At 41.9% G+C, this 20,711-nt stretch overlaps 2 protein-coding genes across 5 annotated transcripts in view; one reads left to right on the plus strand and one right to left on the minus strand.

The window, feature by feature from the left end:
* astn1 (astrotactin 1) overlaps positions 1-3,892 on the plus strand; it is a 254,474-nt gene extending 250,582 nt beyond the window's left edge. For 2 of the 3 annotated variants that reach the window (XM_029830837.1, XM_029830838.1), the window contains one exon: positions 2,349-2,586. In XM_029830837.1, coding sequence (XP_029686697.1) covers positions 2,349-2,586 — 238 coding nt within the window. Of the gene's footprint in view, positions 1-2,348 lie in introns of all 3 variants that reach the window. The other variant, XM_029830836.1, reaches the window with a different exon arrangement.
* Positions 3,893-4,872: 980 nt separating this feature from the next.
* The window catches only part of pappa2 (pappalysin 2), a 38,191-nt gene continuing 22,352 nt past the window's right edge, over positions 4,873-20,711 (minus strand). The window contains exons 18-27 of one of the 2 annotated variants that reach the window (XM_029830835.1): positions 20,438-20,503; positions 20,264-20,360; positions 19,808-19,985; positions 18,376-18,589; positions 17,357-17,525; positions 15,961-16,090; positions 15,436-15,557; positions 11,500-11,571; positions 8,657-8,755; positions 4,873-5,814 (exon numbers count right to left, since the gene is read on the minus strand). In XM_029830835.1, coding sequence (XP_029686695.1) covers positions 5,698-5,814; positions 8,657-8,755; positions 11,500-11,571; positions 15,436-15,557; positions 15,961-16,090; positions 17,357-17,525; positions 18,376-18,589; positions 19,808-19,985; positions 20,264-20,360; positions 20,438-20,503 — 1,264 coding nt within the window. In that variant the 3' untranslated portion in view covers positions 4,873-5,697. Of the gene's footprint in view, positions 5,815-8,656; positions 8,756-11,499; positions 11,572-15,435; positions 15,558-15,960; positions 16,094-17,356; positions 17,526-18,375; positions 18,590-19,807; positions 19,986-20,263; positions 20,361-20,437; positions 20,504-20,711 lie in introns of both variants that reach the window. The other variant, XM_029830834.1, reaches the window with a different exon arrangement.

Genomic DNA, 20,711 nt, shown 5'->3' on the forward strand with positions numbered 1-20,711 from the left:
AGGCTCGAAACTGGTCATACTTTGAAATTTCTACCAGCTTGATGTCACGCGTACTTTGGTTTTTTTTAGAGGAATAAACTCTCAAATCTTCAAATCTGTGACTGCAAAATTCAAGTGGTCCAAAAAACAGTTGTTTTATTTGTTTCTAAAGAAACTACGAGTTATCTGACGGTTATTAACAGACAGGATTCACAGGGGAGCGAGCAGAACAGAATAGTCGAGGACAGGCAAGGTCGAGATCGGGCAGAAGGCAGACAGAGTTTACCGGGGAGCAGGCTAAACAGAATGGTCAGGAACAGGCAAGGTCGGAACCGGGCAGGCAGGCAAACAGGAATACGCTGGAAAGTCATCGGGAACGAATAACGATCTGGCAGAGAGCAGGTGTGCCTCCGGGGTTTAAGATGAGCGTTCATTAGAGTCCTGATGCACAACAGGTGTGTGTGACGAGGCGGCTCACGGCATGATTGCCCGCAGCTGTGACACAGTTACCCTTTCGCTTGTGTTGGTAGCTTTAACATGTTTCACACCATTTGCATTGATGGCTGTAGTGAAGGCCTCAAGGGTGGTCAGCTTCCTCTGGAGCCATGGCTGGATGGTCTTTCGGGCAACAGAGAAGTCCAAAATATAACCCTGACAGTTCGGCCGGAGGTGATGGAGGGATATGTGGAGGGGGTTGGTCTTCATGAGGCCAGAGGTGAACCACAGCACGTTGGGATGCAGTGTTGCACTGGCTGAAACGTGTCAGATGGAACACAAGTGCTCATTCTTACATTCTAAAAAGACTGGAGCAAACATACAGTATCGCTAAGATACACAAGTGAAATCTGCTCACTTCTGGAAAACAAACAGCATTAAAAGTGGCTTGCGTGTTCTGAGGATTAAATCAGCAATTCTTCAGCACCTTTTTAGTCTCACGACTACCGTGCGAGTGGTTTACACATCCAGCTGAAAGGTAACAGCAAAGTTCCAGGAAGGTAAAATCTTTTTGTTTGCGTGAGTCTTCTGACAGAGTTCTTTGAGCTGTGCTTTATTGAATGTGCAGCCTGGCCAGGCTCTCCACTATGATCTACTGCTGTGCCTCTGGTGACTGGTGGGTCCAGCAGACTTGTGGCTTGGCAGAATGGGCGCAGTATGTTGTGGAAGTGTTAGTTTGGCTGAAAAATGAGGACAATGTGTTTGTGGAATGAATAAAATCCTCCCCTGCTGCCATTTTATGACTGGTCACGGTTTCTCTGTGAAGACAAGGCAGGCTGAATCAGGTCTAATGGTTATTTATTGCCCCCTTCCCCCACCCGTATCCATGTGAAGTGCATTTATATGAACTGAGTGCATTATGTTTCGAATAATGATGATTTTTCAGCTGGTCTGGTTTAGTTGAAGGGGGTGTGCTGATGCTCCACTCCTCTGTTGTTAGCATAGTATAAGAACTACACATATTTCGCATGTCCGGCTCTTAATATCGCAGCACTCTTTATTTGTTCATTCATTAATTTCCCCACCATTTGTTTGCAACGATCTTCCCAAACCTTCAGTTGCAGCTGTGACCTTTGATCATGTCTGAAACCAGCTGGTGCAGCTTACCTACCACACGGGAAGGACTCCGTTCGGTGGATGCAGGGCCATCCACTTATGGATGAGTGATATGCTGTGATCAGAGAAAGCTGATAGGCAGCAACCTCCACAGCTAATTGCTGACTGTACACTTTTCTTAACTGGTTTGTGAAACTTATTGTAATATTTGGATTCCTCATCCATGGGAGGACAGGTAGAGGAGAGAATAGGCAGAGATCATGCAAGTACAAACAAGCTATCACTATAATAGTTGGTGGGTCAGTGGGGTCAAATTCAGCCAGTCAGTGCACAGCTATGAGGTCAGCGATACCTGTAGATGGATACCTTTAGACAGAGAGAGGAGAGGAACAGAAAAACTAGAGAGAGAATGTATTAATGACATCATCACTGACTTATTACTTGGAGAGGAGAGGTATATAGCAGCATAAGTAAGGTATTAACCTAATAATTAGACCACCTTGTTGTAAATATGATCATTAGTCTGACTAAAATGATAACTGGAACTACAAAATTAATATACTGTAAGCTTTTTCAAGTAAAATTGAATCTTAAAAGTAGAGATGCAGTCAGCCTCCCAAACCTGGACAGGGAGCTGGTTCCACAGCAGGATGGGGCTGGTAGCTAAATGCTCTGCCACCCATTCTACTTTTAAAGAACCACCACTCTGAGAATGAAGCGGTCTATTGACCAATAACACTAGACTCTGCTGTGACAAGTCAATAAGGTCAAATGCTCCATCTAAAAGCTCTGGTTCTCTCTGTGCTGTTTTCCCACAGGAAAGCCAGTCTCATCCTTTCTCAGTTAGAAGAACTGTCACCATGGTGTAAGGGCCTCCTCCAGGAGCCAAAGATCGGCCTCCGCAGGATGAGCCTGAAGTTCCTCTCCTGCCGCTACACCGACACCAAGGTCTTTGGGATCAGCTGGTTGGGCATGGGCCCAGACGTGCACAAGGCCTGTGACCTGCAAACCCTGACAGTGATGTATAATGACTACGGCGAGCCAAAGGAACTCTAGAAACTCTAGAAGCCTTCACAGGGACAGACAGAAAGAAAAGTAGGATGTAATAATAATAAGTTTCAGCGGTAAAGATCACTGGGGGTTCCTCAGCTGTTTAGAGCAGTGTCTTTGTGCCAGGCTGTCTTCACACTGGTCTGATGTTGGCTGCTGTATCTTCCTGCTTATGCATAATGTCTTTTTACAGTTTAACTTTGTTTAAACTTATTATTGTATGTTCTATGTGCATTAAAGGAGGAGGCAGCATGTGAGCAGTAAGGAGATTTTAGAAAGGTGAAACACATGCGTAACAGGATAACCTGCTGAATGTTTGACTCCATCACCTGAAACAGGAAATCTCACAACGGAAAATCTTTTTCTCAAATTCATTAAACAGACCTCGTGAAAGTTTTAATCCTTTAACCAATACACGTATTGATTCAGCTACAGTTCAAACATGATTATATATCAACACCTGTGTCGTAATTGTTTTGCTGTACTTTAAGTGATGCTAACACATTGGTCATTGTATATTTTTAGTGTTTTGGATATATACAGTTGTAAAAGGAGCCTAAAATTGTACTTCTGAAGCACACACAGGATCATCCCGATCATGTCGATGCAGAAGGAGGAACCATTTTCAGTAATGGGATATTATTTCATTATTATTTCATTGTAAATGTCCTGTCCGCCTGTCTGAACACAAATCATGATGATGTAGGATATAAATGATTGATGTCTGAGTATCCATAGCAACAGCCATGATAGACATAATAGACTGTCCTTCTGTACGTCTGAACACACACGACTCTCGGGTGGGCTCTTTACTGTATTACTAATATTTCTGTAAAGACAAAGCTAAGCTAAATACAAAGTATGAACTTTACTGAACATTTTCACTGGAACTTTTTGAGTGATGTCACACAAATGCAGATATATGTCTCATTTCTAACAAATGTAAATACTAAAACAGAAGACTGCAGTATTTCATGTACAATGATTTTCTTCTCTAGATACTTTCATCTGCTGATATTTTATACATGTTCTTTTAGTAGCTCCAGCATAGTTGTGTGATATCTGCCGTTATTAGGCTGAGCCAGTGCTCCTCTGTCTGAAGCCAGACTGACTGGACCTCCTCAAATGTGATCAGTCAGTAGCTTTTTCATGTTGTGTCAGTGGTAAAATGACGAAAATCTATTATAAACGATGCAACACCATTGAGAAAGCATCTATTCTCTGCATGATAATATTGTCTACGTGGCTGTCATCCACTTTTTCACATTGACCTTTGCTACTGTAGAAAAAGAATAAATATATTATGAAGACAGTTTATTTGTATCTGAAAGTCTTGTTTTGTTAGAAATCTCTCCATACGGAGTCAATGACCTCATTGTGTCTGAGGACCACATAAAAGTTCACTGCTAACTGCACGTTTCCTGAGCTGGAACCAGCATAGACATCAGCATCATATTACATCAGTGCTGCCATGAATGAGGATTTGCTGCCATAAAATGGGAAATGTCATAATGGCAGTTGAGTACAATTGATGAGCGTGGGGCTGCAGTATGGGAGGGATCCATGAGTGCAAGTTTACGAGACTGAAGACGGGATTCACAGTTCTAGTCAGGGAATCATTTGCCATCGTTCTTCAGAGTTTGTGTGTAATATTTTTACCCTTATTGACCTTCTGTATTTATCAACGACCTTTGAAATGAAACCTAATGGAAACTGTGTAGAAGCCAGCAAGAATTCATCCTCCTGAAATCTAATTAGTGTGATGTTTCCAGCACCACGAGTATGTGCTTAACATCTAAGCTGGTGGTGAGAAAACGCGATTGGATCTGAGCTCTGATGCTGGGAGCAGCTGTAGCAGAAGAGGCTGAAGATCCAGCTCGCTGTGCTGGCCAATTAGACGGACACACAGCTTAATTTTTGTCAAGTGTCCTCCTAAACCTGTCTAAAGAATATGTGTGTACGTGCTATGTACTGAGGACAGGAAAATGAATCCCGCTTATAAAGTAAGGACATTTTTGGGGTCCTCACAACTTCAAAGATGTGTTTGAGGGTCCAGGTTAAGTTGGGTTTAGGTTAACTTAGGGGCAGTAATTTAGGGTTAGAGGCTGGAAATGTATTTTATTTATGAAACACCACACGAAGTGTGCATGTATGTGTGCCATATGTGTGAAGGCACTTTAAATCTTAATGATTTATTATTAATTATAGGGATTTATTATTATAATATGAATCATTCATAATTTAAATTACATTTAACGCTGAAATAAAGATGAGGCAAAAACACAATAGGAGTCCATATAAAGAAGGTATTTATTACATATGAAGTGATCACAAGAACCTGCTGATGCTTTCAAAGGTGAGACGAGATCATCGACGGTTAATACGGTTGATACTAGAACCATAGAACGGATATTCGAACATGCAGGACAGGTCTGTGCGGATTACATGTGATGAGTGTCCCAGTTCTTTTCTTCAATTGCTGTATTAATATTATATTTCATGCTGTGATGTATTTAATGATTATTGAAGATCATCTGTCCTGAAAGCAGCTACAGAAAATAAAGATTCGGGAATTTCTGTGCACGTGCTGTTGGCTAGACATCTTATTGAGTTTGTGGTATACATACTGACTACTAGGTGATTAAGGAGACGTGTTAGGTAATCCAAATATATCGGTGTATATATGTTAGTCCTTTGTGCCCTTTTCGGTGCCTACGATGCTACGTGTTAGGGTTGCTTCGTGGGTTTGACAGCTCCTCACTTGAATTCAACCACAGCGAACGCATCACAGAACTACTGTGGAAGTTTGCAATGATTTCAAGAACTGAATGGAATGCTGATGTTTGTTCTCCAGACTGAGTTCCTTTGGCTGCTGACCACCAAAACGAAGTCCAGAAAAATGCTGGAACCCATCAGTTGTGATGAGAACGTTGTGGTTGCTACTGGGGTGGAGCATCTAAAGTTGTTTTGCTCAGTATCATTTCCCATTACAATCCAGCAGTGAAATCAATCAAACTGTTAGTTTTTTGCAGTTAAACTATATTGATTATATATATATTTAGATGTTGATAATATTTTCTTTGTTCTCATCTCCTCTTGTTTCGTTCATCCACCCTCTCACTGCACTCCTCCTCCAGCATCTTGCATCTGCTTGGTTTTACTCTTGTTCTCCTCGGCATCTGGGTCCCGACACGTGCACTCGTCGTGGTCACAATCAGCCCCAAACTGAATAACCTGAATAACAAAAACAACAATTGCAAAAGTCACTATCAATCAAATCATTTCTACTTTGTTGCCTGATTCCCCAACCCCCCCAAAAATGCTGTATTGTAGACAGGTTTGTAATGTGACATATGATTAATATGCATATTGATTACAGCTCATATTTTTAAAAAATCAAATCAATCTTTAAAAGGATATCAGTGGTCGGCAGGAACAACAGAAATGTGCAACTGTTTATTTTTATTAGAGAGATTTTTATCGGACATGGCTCTAGAAGCACTTCATTAAAAACTGGCAAACCTGTGTAAAAACCAGGATTGATTAACTTGATTAGGTGTGCGTATGAAGTCTATTAGTAGCCCGAGCTCACGCTGCAGACTTGTCTTCATAGTTTCAAAGAGCGCCCCCCGAGGCCGCTAACGTAGATGAACAGTTCGACGTGGCTCAGTTTCTCGCGGCAAGGGATCCTTGAGGGTCTTCGAGGGAAGGAGAGAGGAATGCGCCACCGTGAAGGTGAACGAATGAACACATGTTAAGAATCAACAACCAGAAGCTGCCAACTCTGGTCTAGGAAGCGAGCCATCACCACAGGTTGCAAAATAAACTCTGGTGCCCCATGAAGCAGTCTGTAGCAAGAAATGTAAACACGGGGAGATGGAGTGAGAGCAATATTGGGAGAGGGGATCGGGGGAGGCAGAGAAAGAAAATAGGGATGATGGCAAGTAAGGTGATCGGGGAGATGGTGGTAGCAGCTTGAGTGATGGGGTTGAGGGTAGGTTCATGACAATGCAGGGTCCAAGACTCCACCTGCCGTGTTTCAAAGTATTTTTCTTTATTGCAGAACTTCATATCAAGGATTCATTTTTAAAACTCGTATCGTATCTGGATTTCAATATATAATCAAAGCCCAACAGAAAGGTCTTGTCCTTTGGTGTGGTCTGTTTATTGGACCAAACGCTAGTGTGTGCTGCATCTGCACACAGCTTTCTGCTTTGGAGCTTTTCCCTCTTGGTCAATCAAAGGATCCCACCTGAATCTTCATCTTTCATGTGCTCCTTCTCCCTGTCTTCATTGCAACAACTCTGTAACTGAAACCAGTCGTGCACAAGCTCCATCGATGAGAGCGCAGCTGGCCTCACTAGACTCCTCCAGACACAAAGATGAACCTGGATTCAAATATTTGATGCAGCTCAAATGCAGGTGGCCTCTTCAGCCAGATGCTGGAACAAGCTGTGAAGTGGCCTAATCAACATCCGCGTGTGTTCATGACTGATGAGCTCTGAAACCTTTGCATTCTGGCAGTAAAATATTCCAGCTTTGTTCCCATATGACACCAAGTGAATAAATGATGTGCAGGGGAGTTCAAAGCAGTGTAATTCCATACACCTGCATGAGCAGGGCCACATGGAAGCAGAGGGTTCTATTACCAAAATCCCTAGTCTCTAGGTTTTGCCGCACTGATTCTCACACTTCTCGCCTCCTTGTGACGACCCCTGCTTGCAGAGATGCCATTTTTATGGTGGCTGCCCCGCATCACCCCCACGCCCCTACCTCTCCCTTGTAAAAGAGCAATTAGTGGCAGTCTGGCAGCTCATTTATTATGATGGCAGCCTAAGACTCGCTGAACTCTTTCTCCAGTTCGAAAGGAGCTGCCTGTGAGTCATGACGTGGTGCGGACATAAGGGAAACAGCCAAACTTGGGCCAACTGTAGGCCAAACTAATCGGCAGGGCCCCCTGAAAGGGTGTCATGAATGTATGGCTGTACAGTGGCCAAAAAGCGTATGGGGAAGGGGGTGCGAGCTGTTTCCTTAATGTCCGCATTGGAAACACATTCTCAAGAAAGCGTAGAAAAGACGTGTTTATGTAGCCATTGAGGGAACCAGTGACCTGGTTTCCACCACTGCCTGCTTATTATTCATACCATGGCTCTTAGCCACCCACTATATAAAACCATCATTATGGCAATTACTGCAATTTGATGCATTCACTTGTTTGTAGCAGCCTTGATCACGCTATCACCAGGGACAGTATTTTCATTAAACATGATAATAAAAATATCTTATTTGTCCAGCTGATTGGGCCCTTAATGGGCCGACCTTTGGGGCTATTTTTAACGCATTCACATATTAGAGCAATTACATGTCTGCTAAGAAGAATCTACATTATATATTATTGGCTGAATCATTTTTGTTTTCTTTGCTGATCAATCATCGCTGAACATCCTCTCGAGGACTCTCCACAATTTGCCATTTATGGAAGATGCAGTTAATCCTGGAGACATTATTTATTCCAACCAATCAGATGTCACATTGAGCTCCAAACCCCATCTTACTGTGTACCCATACATTAAAATACAAAGGCAATATAAAAAGGATTCCTAAGAATCAAGGATAAGAATGGGTTGCAAAGAGGTAACGGTATGTGCAGCAACATGGGTGAGGAAAAGTTCCTTATTTACGATGGACTGGAAAAGCTGGAGGTCACAAGTCTCCTGTGTTGTTTTAAGAACAAATGAGGCAGACTAAATAGCCACAGTAGGTAATGGGAGCGAGGGGCTAGTATATTGGATCGGTGTTTGTTTACTCGGGAGAAAATCTCCTGCGTAACTGCACAGCTCTTCTGACAAACAAGATAGATTTCTCCCACTGTAAACAGGACAATTCTGGTGGACAATTCAGAGCTTCTGAGCTCTGTCTGCACTGCAAGATGCCATCTAAATATCATCCAATTTATTTTAATCAAAACAACAAAAATGGTCATTGAAAAGAAGAAAATGATTTAGTTACTAAAACCCTAAGAGACGCCACAGAACCGATGACAGTCAGTGTAACACTGGCAATGTGTGATTTGTACCTTTCTGGTGGACAGCGTGGACGGACAGCAGTCTCCTCCGTCATACTGGCAATAGGCCCGATTGTTGATGGTGTCACACCAGCCATCCCCTCCAAAAGGCTAAACATGTTACAAACAAGAAACAGATGTGCATAAACATGGTGAAACAGCAGCGCGTGCTTCAAAATCATCAATTTACCTCACACAGCAAGCAGAACAATGAAAGCCAAAACCTTCCCAGAAAAATTAAGACGGATTTTCAGGAAGTTGTCACATTACTTAGAACAAATGTTAATGGAAAAAACTAAACAAACACAAGAAGGGGCAAGCATTCATCCTGCTCAGCGTGCCTGTGATATGACGCCGTCACTGCTGTCCTCTTCCACCCAAGCTGTTGGTGGCAACTTTAACATTTGATGTTTTAAAGAAACTCATCACAGATGTTTGGCACCCCCAAAGTGAAAGCCAATGTTGAAATATTCATTAGTGATCTCCTCTAACCAGGGCCGAAGATGCAACATGCAACGTGCAACATTGGCTGACAACAAACAACTGTGAAGAACAGGCTAACACAAACTTTAGAGCTATAAGATGGCTCATTATCACCCCATCCAGGGTTGTTCCTCCCTCAGCCATTTAGGATGGGAGAGAATTGCACCTTTTGGAAGCTTATCAACTAAACAAACCCACCTTTACACTTGCACCAGAGACGTGGAAGATAAAGCCCTAAGGCCACCTCGTTCATGATGTTTCAGCAGGGCCATTTCCTGGAGTGGGCTCATATTCACGGAACCTTTCTCATCAAAGGAATAACAGCAAACTCACACACTAAACACGTTCAATTGAATGAGAATTTTAAGGCGAAACGTAAGTCCAGTACCCTTGGCCAAATGTCTGTTTTATAAAACACACATAAAGGGGAGGATTCTTGATGTAGAAGGAGGAGAAAACAACACCAGAGCGTGAAACATCATTCCTCTCACAAGCAGCAGAAGTTTAGAGATGAGGGTAGCTTAAGATCTGACACACTGACATCTCATGAGGTTGAAGTCGGATCTGCACTGGGTCGCAATCACTGCAAGCATTTCTAATGAACGGACTGTGCAGTACAGGTCAGTAGAGCGGTTAGGTAAAGACCAAAAATGTATGGACATTGGACATTTATTGTATATGTGTTAAGCCTAATGTTAATCATTTTAAGTGGTTCTCATGGTGGGAAAGTGTGGGCACCCCTGATATAGATGTATGGAATGGAATTTTATCGTGCTAAACTCAGCAGTTAAGTCTCTCAGACTTGGCTGCTCATTACCGAGCATGGCAGAAACATGAGCGAACTTGGCGGCACCCACTGTGTCGAGAACGTCACCAAGCTGGATTTGCTTCTCAATGAATAACGGAAGATGAAGAAGAAGTCTGGTCTTTCTGGGATCGGCTGCTGATATAATTTACAATGTTGTCGGCACAAGCAGCTCCTAAAAAACTGCCCAGGAACATTCACAAGAAAGTGGAAAAGGAAAATTTGTTGGCAGATGGGAAGAATATTTTAATACCATGAGACACCAAGAGTTTGCGTTCCATTAGTAGTTCCAGCCCTTTTCTGAAATGAATGGCTGAAAATAAAAACTGTATTTACGATTTGAGATGGTTTACGGTCAGTGACGGCGAACCACCTAGACGATGATTCTATTCACATACGCGAGTCATGTATCAATCAAGTCAACCCAGTCTTTGGTAACACACACAAAGTGTTTGCTTGATATTTTTAAGAGGTTCCACTCCTGATGGAACAGGCAGCTGCAGACGTGATGCTATTTTTTTTCTCTTTGCCAGACGTCAGGTTTAAACCCTCGTCTCTATTGTTTTGAGATGGTCTTCATTCCTTAAAAAGGGCAACAGTGATAAATGTGAAGGTGGCTCACGTTGGATCCATATTCTGATGAAATCAAACTGCCCTCTCACTTTTCCAAGCTGGAGAGCACACATAGATCATAGTAGGTCCTGGATTATCACATGTTTAGAAACCAAATTGAAGGTGGAGCATCCCAACTCTGCTCTCAGCTTGTTCTGTTGTTGGTGATGTAATAAAAGGCTCTCAGCTTTGAATCCTGTCAAATCCACCGACAGCTCCACATGCTGCAGGAGACACACAGTGTTTGTTTTCTCCTCTGAGAGGACTCATTCTGGGGATTCTCCTGATTATTTTTTTCTTTTTTCTTAGTGGGGGGAGAACATTATCACATATCCCAACCCTGGGACCCACAACTCAACTTTTCTATACGCAGAAAACCTTATCTAGGTCCCTGCGGAACACAATCCAGCACGCATGAGTACAGACTGAAAGATTGAGGCGCCACGGAGTTCCGTGACAGCTTGAACAAATCTGATCTGATAATCCTTTTTCTCCTTTGAATCCTTTCGGCAAAGATATCATTTGCACGGTAAGTGTAATAAAGCTATGCTCAGAAACACTGTGGGTCAGAAAGGTATCAACCTTTCTTGACCTCAGCCTAGTTCAATAACAACAATGTTGCACAAAATCAGAGAATTTCCTGAGTAAGAAACACACTTGTGCACGTTCAATGCCTGTTTTCCTAAAATAACTTAATGCTTTAAAATGTTAATATCCTAAATTAAAATGTATGGAACACCATTTCAGGTGGCACGGATGACCCACGTGAGAGGGAAGATTCCGAGAACGCAAAGCAGTTGTACCAGGCTCAGTTCAGCTACGGTTCACACTTGTCAACACAACAGCAACTTAATGAGACAATGGAAACCCGTTCACTCAGTTCAGGCCAATGTCCTGCAAATATCTGAGAATTATTCCTTTATAAAATGATCCAGAACTGATTGTACCGACTTACTTCGCAAGACTGAATGCAGTGGATGTGCTGAGGATCTGGGAACCACTTCATCATTCCTGTGCAGACGATGCTCTGCGGAATTAGAAAGTAAAGAGGTGAAGCAGATTTACCACATGACTATATCAGAAATCACACAGGTGAAGAGTTATTATCAGAGGAATCCAATATTATTAATTTCCACATCAACCAATGAACCAATATGCAGATGGTTGAGAAATGCAGTGACCATATTGGTTCAATGAATAAAAATATATCCGATACTTAATAAATATATCTAATTATAGTTTAAATGTTAATTTCCTAAACAAAGCTGATGTGTATTAGCATGGATGTGCTCTGTTGGCATGCACGCAAGTATTTTATTGTTGAATTTTAAATCATTTCAGGTAAAACTGGTTAGTTCTGAATTAGGTGTAAAGGATCTTCATCTGGATGTTCAAAATACTGGAAAATGGGGACTGGCGCATAAGTGGAGGAAGGTCACGTGGACTGATACATCCAGCGTTGCCCAGGCTGATGGCCACATCAGGGAAAAAAGAGGCAGATAAAGTGACGCACTCATCGTGCCTGGTGGCTGCAGCACCCCAGTTGTTCCGGTCTTGGTTCAGCAGCGTTATGTACCCAAAGTATGAGGTCATGTGACAACCTGAGTGCACTGAATGAATTCCAACTTCCCCAAATGCACAGCCACAGTTAAAAAGATGGGGCTTACATGAGTCACAAGTGGTTCAGGGAGCATCGTTTACATGCTGCAAGCGTATCAACACCGCAAAATGCGAGTCATGCTCACAGCTAAAGGGCCAATGAATACTGGAGTGAGGACTTTTTTTTGGACTATGTGTGTTCTATGGTACTCAAAGCTACAGCAATTTCTTATTCATACTCATATTCATATTCTTATTCATTAAATCAACACAAACGGGGCCAGTGCACCATAGTATAGGCTATTCATTTTGCCAAAAATCACGTCTTTAGCTTTTCCCTCTACTTTCCCGACTACATTACATATTTTGCAAATTACTTTTGGCATCTGTTCTGATTGAAGGCTGCTCTCATATCCAATTTTTGCTACATATGAGGCGGATAATTTTTTGCAGAGAAGTCTGAAGGTGGTTCAAATCATGATCACAGGTGAAACATGATCACCTGAAAGACCTCTGTCATCCTGCTGGGTCATGGCTGCCTCTCCTCTCCTCTCCTCTCCTCTCCTCTCCTCTCCTCTCCTCTCCTCTCCTCTCCTCTCCTCTCCTCTCCTCTCCTACCTATTCTCTCCTCTACCTGTTCTCCCCCTTCTCCTCTCTCTCTACCCAGCCGGCCATCAGCAGGAGGGTCCCCCTACATAAGCCTGGTCCTGCTCAAGGTTTCTTCCTGTTAAAGGGGAGTTTTTTCCTTGCCACTGTTGGGGGTCAGGCCCTGGGATTCTGTAAAGTGCCTAGAAACAATTTTGATTGTAACAGATGCTATATAAATAATGATTGATTGATTGATTGATTGATTGATTGATTGATTGATTGATTGATTGATTGATTGATTGATTGATTGATTGATTGATTGATTGATTGATTGATTGACAGACACCAACCTAAACTCCTACATTCATTTTTGACTTGACTTCTGGAGTTTAGATGATTGGGTGACATTAATGTCACTTCAGAAGGTTGCACCGACCCCTACGTGGGTAGAAGTGTCCTTTACCATACAGCATATTTCCTGTCAAATATACAACAGCATTTATTAAAGTAATTGAAAAGCAAATATTTTCCTTCCACTTCACCTGAACCTCATTAGTTGCTTATTTCCATTTCTCTAAGAATAATTACGCAGGTACAGACTTGTAAACATGGAGATCCGTACTTTGAAGTGCGTACTTTTGTTGCTGATGTTACTGGCCACAGTGGAATGCATTATGGGATACCTCGCTGGCCAAAGTATACACAGGATAGATCTAATGGATATTTGATAAAGCGGAGCAAGTACATGTTCAGGAAACCTGGAGCATATTTGGCAGCTTGCGAACTTAGAATTGGAACCATACTTGTGTGGCAATTAATCACATTTGCGCAAGAGCACAAGAGAGGAAGGAGAAGCACGCATAGCGAGAAACACCATCTGTTTTGAAATTATTTTTGGGCGATTAAACGGTTTACAGAGAGACAAAAAAGGAAATTAATGTTTAAGGCAAAGTGTTACAAAAATAAAAACATAATTAACAGAACAAAATAAAAAGAGGTTACACAAACTCAGTTGCTGATTTTGTAATCAAGAATTGTGCTTTCAAGGGAGGTTTATTCCTGCCGTTGTTGCTTGTTTGGGTTCAGGATAGTTTTTATTGTAACAGACGCTGTATAAACCAAGTCTCAACAACATTTTACCACGTTTAAAAAGCTGCAGAATGAGCTTATGAAGTGATATGAAGGAGAAATTTTTCCAGAAACATTTGAACAAGGTGAAACATTTGTCACCTCATCCGTTTGTTCTTAGTTGCAGGAACTTTTTATCTGGACAAAATGCATTTTAAATAGAGTTGATGGGAAACAGTAGCCACAAATATACCGTAATTTCCGGACAATAAGCAGCTACTTTTTTACTACACTTTAAACACTGCGGCTTATTCTACAGTGCGGCTTTTTATTTTTTTTTCGTGGCCCACTATCACAACTATTGTGAATCAGTCATTTTTACTAACCCTCATCAACATGGAAAATACTAGAAGAAAAGCACATGATGCGGCTTTTAAGTTAAAAGCGATCACTCTGGCGGTTGAAGAAGGAAATCGAGCTGCCGCGCGTAATCTTGGCATACAATACGGTAATCAATGGCGAGAAGGTGGAGACGCCAGCATAAAGAACTGATCCAAAGCAAAAAGACGACAAAAGCTTTTAGACATAAACATCGCAGGTGGCCCGATCTTGAAAACGTTCTGAAAGACTGGGTGAACACACAGAGAGCAGGCGGCCGCTGTACAAATCAGACAGAAGGCAAAAGCAATCGCCACCGTGATGAAAATAGAAGATTTTAGAGGTGGGCCATCGGGGGGTTTAGGTTGTTCATTGTTTGAGTAAAAAAGCATAAACAATGTCATTTGTGTGTAACTGATACAAACGTATATTTCAAGGTAGCTGCATTACAGACACCGTTAGGGAAAAAAAGCATTTACCGGTACAATATATTTAGGTTGCTAAACGGATTAAATTAAAAGAAAAGTGAAAAATCCTGACATGATGAAAATTGGATTTAAGGTCTCTGTATAAACATACAAGTGAAAAGAGTGGCTGTTGTTTCTTACCTGTCTGTCACTCGTCAGTGACTCGTCTCTTACGGTAATAAAACCATCTACAGGTACTGAATGTTTTCTACCTAATTTTTCATATTACTACGTGGGATACCTGCGGCTTAAAATCCGGTGCGGCTTGTATAAGTAAAAAATTGATTTTCTTTCTAAAATTAGATTATGCGGCTTTTAATCAGGTGCGCTCTGTAGTCCAGAAATTACGGTACATATTGATCTGATTTTTTGAGTTTATTACTGAACTCGTTGCGGAATAGGAGCTCCGCATTTGAGCCACGATGTTCTTCAGACCACCAGATGGTTGGTTGCATTAATTATTCACATGCATGTTTCGCATAAATATTAAAGCCCCAGTTGTTAATGGATCACCTTTCATGGCAAAGCAGACAGGACACTGCAAGCAAAACAACAAATGCCTCATAGATGACTAGTTTGAGACAGTTCCTGTCTCCACCAGCTTACAAAACATTGAATTAGTTGTCGAAGCTGACACTGGGCGGCAAGGCACTCCAAATATATGGACTAAAGCACAGAAAAAGTGAATATCAGCTTTAATATGTGCCCATCACATCTCATTTGCTACTTTACTTATTTAATTATGCAGATCAATCATTTAGATGATAAACAAATAACACAACTATCCTTACCACCACTTTACTGGGGAGCATCCAGTGCTTCAAAGAATTAGCTGTGGTGCCATTAGGTAGAACCGCAGGGTCTCGGAGATCCATGTCCAAATTCACAATGCACGTTGGGTAGCAAAGAGAACCTGCAACAATAAAGGAAGATGGTGAGATATACCAATCAACACTCGCTGCAATGTCATTAGCATCTGATAAATATGTTCATGCTAAGCATGAGGTAAAAAAAAATAACAGAGCACTGTATCATTTGTGACTGGATGTGGGTGCGTGTGTTTGTGTGTTTGAGAGAGAGAGAGAGAGATGACTGAGAGACATAGGATTGATGAACTGAGCTAAAACAATGCAGGTTTTCCTTCATGCTTTCTTCTTTATCGTCCCTGCTATATAGGAAAGATATGTTGACAAACTATACAATATCCCCAATTATAGTAGTAATTAGGTAATCATAGTAATAGTATCAAAATACAAAGCAATCCCAACAAAAAAAACATCGGCATCTGTGAAATTCCACTTTCAGGGTCCACTCACCAACATCTGTCCCCTGGTCACAGCTGTACTCTACAGAGTTGAGAGCAGGAGGGGGGAGACATGATCCCTGAATCCCGGAGCACATGTGGAACTCTGCAGTCCATTTACCATCTTTATTGCAGCGAATTTCCTTCTGGACACATACAGGCACAACAATTAAGCAATGCTGCACTGTCTTTACACAACTGAAGAGGAGCACCTTGGATCTTGATTTAGATATAAGATATACAATATATACATGAATGTAATATCTCTGTGTGTGTTTCTCACAGGGGTGAGCTTTTGAAAAGAGTTCTCTTTCTATCTGTCCTTGTGACAGCAGAGCTGCACCATTCTTCTGGAGCAGGGGTGGGCATCGAGGGCCGGATCCAAGCCAGACTTTCTGTCCTACAGGTAAACACTTTCACCTGGGGTATCATTTACCTTGGTGAAAGCATTTCCTGCCTGGTAGATGCAAATCCTGGCTTGAATTAAGACGGTATGGAGCCGGGGGATCTGCTTTGCAGGGAGGACCAGGTTGTGAGAAAGTGGGGGCAGGGCAGTGACCCTATATGCCTCCTTAACATGAGCGTGCAGGAGGTCCAACGTTAAGGTTTTATCAGTATTCACATTATTAGAGGTTTTGGGAATGCTACAAAGGCATTTGGATGTTGTTTTTGGAGTTTAGTAACAGTTGTTTGACAACGACGATAGCGCATGTGGACTCAAATAATAGGGGTATAGTTTAAGGGCTGTGGCTGAGTTGGTTCTTATTTCCTAAGGTCGTCAGGTTCCCCATCACATTTGCATAAGGATCGCATTACAGCTCTGCAACCCTGGCATCTTCCCTGCAACTCCTCCGGGATTTCGGGCCTAGCTCCAGGCAGAAAACACCTTCTTGGAGAGTGCAATCAGCTGATCGCTGGTGTAAACAATTCCCTCTTCACTGCTCTATATCAAAAAGGTGCAAAAGGTAGGATTGTAGCAGCGATTACTGCATTACGCATTGGCATAAGTGAACAGAAGTAAAATGAAAACACAATTTACCAAAAATTAAGTTAAAAAATAAGGGAAAAACAACCCGCACAATGGGAGCTGCTTCAATAGGCAGCCGCTTCGCACAGTGCAAAACAACAACAGCAATCATATTGAATGAAAAGGTGTTCTGACAGGGAGATTAAAGTGTAATAAAGCCAGACAGCCAAAACACAGGCTTAATCAACAGATCTCAGCTGCTACTCTGCTCTGCACACCAGCAAATCTGGTAAATTGCACATTTTTACCTATTTAAGATAGTTTAGCTGGTAAAAGTTTGGCAGCATAATGACAGCCTAATAATGAAAGTTATACCCATTACAATAAAAATGACTTCATTGACAGCAATACTGCATGGTGATCACTAGAACTGAATACTTACATTTTCTGTCACATCTTGACAATGTAAAGTACACCGAGTGTCATAGTAGAGGCTGTTGGTGCAGGTATACATGCCCTGGAACACGCCTGGTAAGGCTGGACAGGATATCGACTCACAGTTAACTTCGTCCCACTGGCCGCTCTCAAGGCACTCCAACTGAAAATACTTCCTGAAGGTGACACAGGAAGGCCGGGATGAGATGAAATGGATATTTAAACAGGTTATTGGGCAACATTGTTGTCAAAAAATGGAAGCTTATGTATTTCTGACATCAGCAAAGAACCTTTATGGATGGAAAGATCCTGGGTGCACTTAAACATCAACACCAAACACACCCCTGCTGATGACCCCTTCACTTTTACTAGTTTAATAAATTTGCAGTCACAGAAACTGAACATGTGGTGTGTAAACGCAACAGTATGTGATATCCAGATTATCACGAGTTGAGTGTCAAAGCGTGTAAACTTTCTGCAACTATTTTAATGACACACGTGTTGCACTAAAATAAAGCACCCATAGTTATTAAAAATGTTTACACATATGTTTGTCTGAGAAAACATGACTCGTAAATAATGTGCAAAATTGAAATGGCTAGCCTGTTAATGTGGAAACACCAGAAAGTCCAAGCATTCCCAGGTACTGTATATAATATCCTGTGCACAGGACATCAATAACAACACAGTGTGGGCTGGAATATGTGAAGCTGACCCCATGTAAAGTTAGATATAAAGCTAGCCCAGATGTTGGGTCTCCTCCTGCTCCACTCATTAACAACATGTGTGAACGGTGTGTAGTAATGAAGTAATGAGAAGTAATGAACAGTTAAACAACAAGTACAGCTGAAAATGTAGTGCTAAAGTCCAGTTAGCATCAGTAGAGAGTTTTATTGGGGAAGGTTCCAAACAGAGAACAAGCCAAAACACAGCTCTGTAACCACAGATATTTTACTCTCTGGGTTGAGGCATGACACATAATAATCTTAATCACATCTAATCTGACTGTCAAAGAGATCATCTCACCTTGGTGTCTTGTTTTTGAGACTGCCCGTTACGTAAAAGCCAGGGCTGCATTTGTAACGGCAGACAGAGCCAACATTGTGCCCAGAGGTCAGGCAGTCAGCCGATAACAGCTTGGCGCTGGGGATGTTCTGAACCTCTGGACACTCGATCTTACAGTAGGCCTCTGGGAAGGACCACAGACCATCCTCCAAACACACCAACCTGTTGTTGACACCTGAGAAAAGGGAGAAATTGGAGGCCGAAACTGTTGCTGTCAACCAAGCTAATATATTTCTAAACCTGTGTTCAGACATGTGTAAAAACACCCTCAACAGTTTTTATGGCATCTATAAAATATAATGAATCTAAAAAGATCGTATCCCAAGCTAGTTAAACATTTGACGTGTCCTGTAATGGTAAATACTCATTACAATGTTCTGAACACGACATTCTTCGACGTTTAAAGAGTCTGCTTTGAGTGTGATCGTCTCCCAACAACAAGAGCCATAAAGGTACTGGTAATACCTTTCCCGTGAGTATGACGATGTTCCGTTTATCACTGTAGAATGTGTTTATTAGACTTGTGACGCTTTCAATCTTTATTTATATAGCATCTGTTGCAATCAAGATTGTTTGTAGGCACTTAACAGAATGATGCTGGTCGATTAGTTTCATGCCTTCATAGTTCTTTGTAATTTTTTTCTTTAAATAACTGCTTTGGAATGAGTTAGTGCAACACCTCGTGTGTCATGAAAAAGCAAGACAACAATTTCAAACAGTAATTGTGTAAAAATCCACTTGGTTTTATGGGATGATGGTAGCAACAGCATCTTGCTGTGGTTTGGATCTTTACAGTCCTGTTCCAGTAAAAGCCGAGATGCCGCATAAAGCGTCAACTGGCGACAGGATCTGATGATCTGCGACACAGTCGAATCTGTATCTGATTGAAATTAGCACGATATAGAGTAGCACATGCTGCGCAAATCCATGTAAACGCTGCTCAAGTGTAAGAAATGTCTCATGTTCATGTTCTTCTCTCTGTGGCATCAGTTTGGACTTTTAGGTGGTCTCACTGAAAAAGACGTCCATTAAGTGCCATATCTTCAAATACCTCCTTATCTCTACGACATTTAGTCTTAATTAGTGATTGTAAAGTAGATTTTCCTCAACAAAAACACAATTTTAGTCAAAGCACAATGGTGTAGGCTTGTTCTTTAAATCTATTTTTGTCTAAATGGGGTTCCAAAATGCCAGGAAGTAGAAAAGATTAAACAAGAACAGCAGTGCTGATCTGGCTTAACTCTCCCACCATAGCACCAGTTCAACAGTTCTGCTGGAGTCACAAATCTCAGCCTGACTTGGTGGGAAAGAGGTCTGTATGATCGGAGCTTAGAACAGTGACTCGGACCACGGTGATTCAGAATAAGTACATTTCAACATCTGCATAACTAACCTTGTAGTATCGACGGAGGCTGACAGGTGAAGGAGCACTGTTTGCCAAAGGTGGTTCCCGAAGGACAACTGAATAGGGCGTGGTAGACGTATGACTGATCAGGAAAACTGCAGTCTGTGGGCTGGCAGCTCACAATCCGATCCCAGGAACCATGGAGGCACTCAAGATTGGTCTGTCTCTGGGGGAAGACAGAAAATAAGATGTATTGGGAGAAGTACCTGGAAAGTGTTTGCATTATTCAACTTTTATACTGAAAAGCAGCGCCAAACATGTATGTCTTGTCTGTCATGTATGTACTCTGCATACATGACTGACCCACCTTAAAAATAGCTCCAACAATGTTTCTTTGCATTCAACAACTTTCCTTGCATATTATCATATAAAACAGTATAAAATAAATGTTTTTAATCATATGACATTAGCTTGTGTCTACGAAGAAGCAGATCAGTAAAATACCTGAAGGGGTGGGGCTGCCCTTCCACTCCTGATAGCGATGCTGAAACCATGATGACACTGCACGGAGCAGTGCAAGGCCTCCCCCCTTCCTGAACACCTATGGAGACATGGTGACATATATGGACAATCCTAGCGATTTTGCAGTGCGCTGTGCTCCGTCCCTGAGCGGCCTACCTGACAGTGGCATGCTGGAACTGCGGGGGGCTGCAGCTGTCCATCTGGCATGGCTGCCGCAAACAGCTAATGCAGGAACGGTAGACAAGACGGAGAGTGAGAGGAAGGGAATCTAGTCAAGCAAAGTGTAAGGCACTAACTCACTAACTTCATTATCCACCTCAACAACCTGCACCCCATTCCTATTATCAGAATTTTCACCACAGTCTTTTATAGTAGCTGTAATTCAACAATAGCACACTTGTTGCAGAAGCATTAGCTTACTATAGGCCAA

The sequence above is a fragment of the Takifugu rubripes genome, chromosome 22, assembly GCF_901000725.2.
Source record: "Takifugu rubripes chromosome 22, fTakRub1.2, whole genome shotgun sequence".
In the NCBI taxonomy this organism is placed as follows: Eukaryota; Metazoa; Chordata; class Actinopteri; order Tetraodontiformes; family Tetraodontidae; genus Takifugu; species Takifugu rubripes.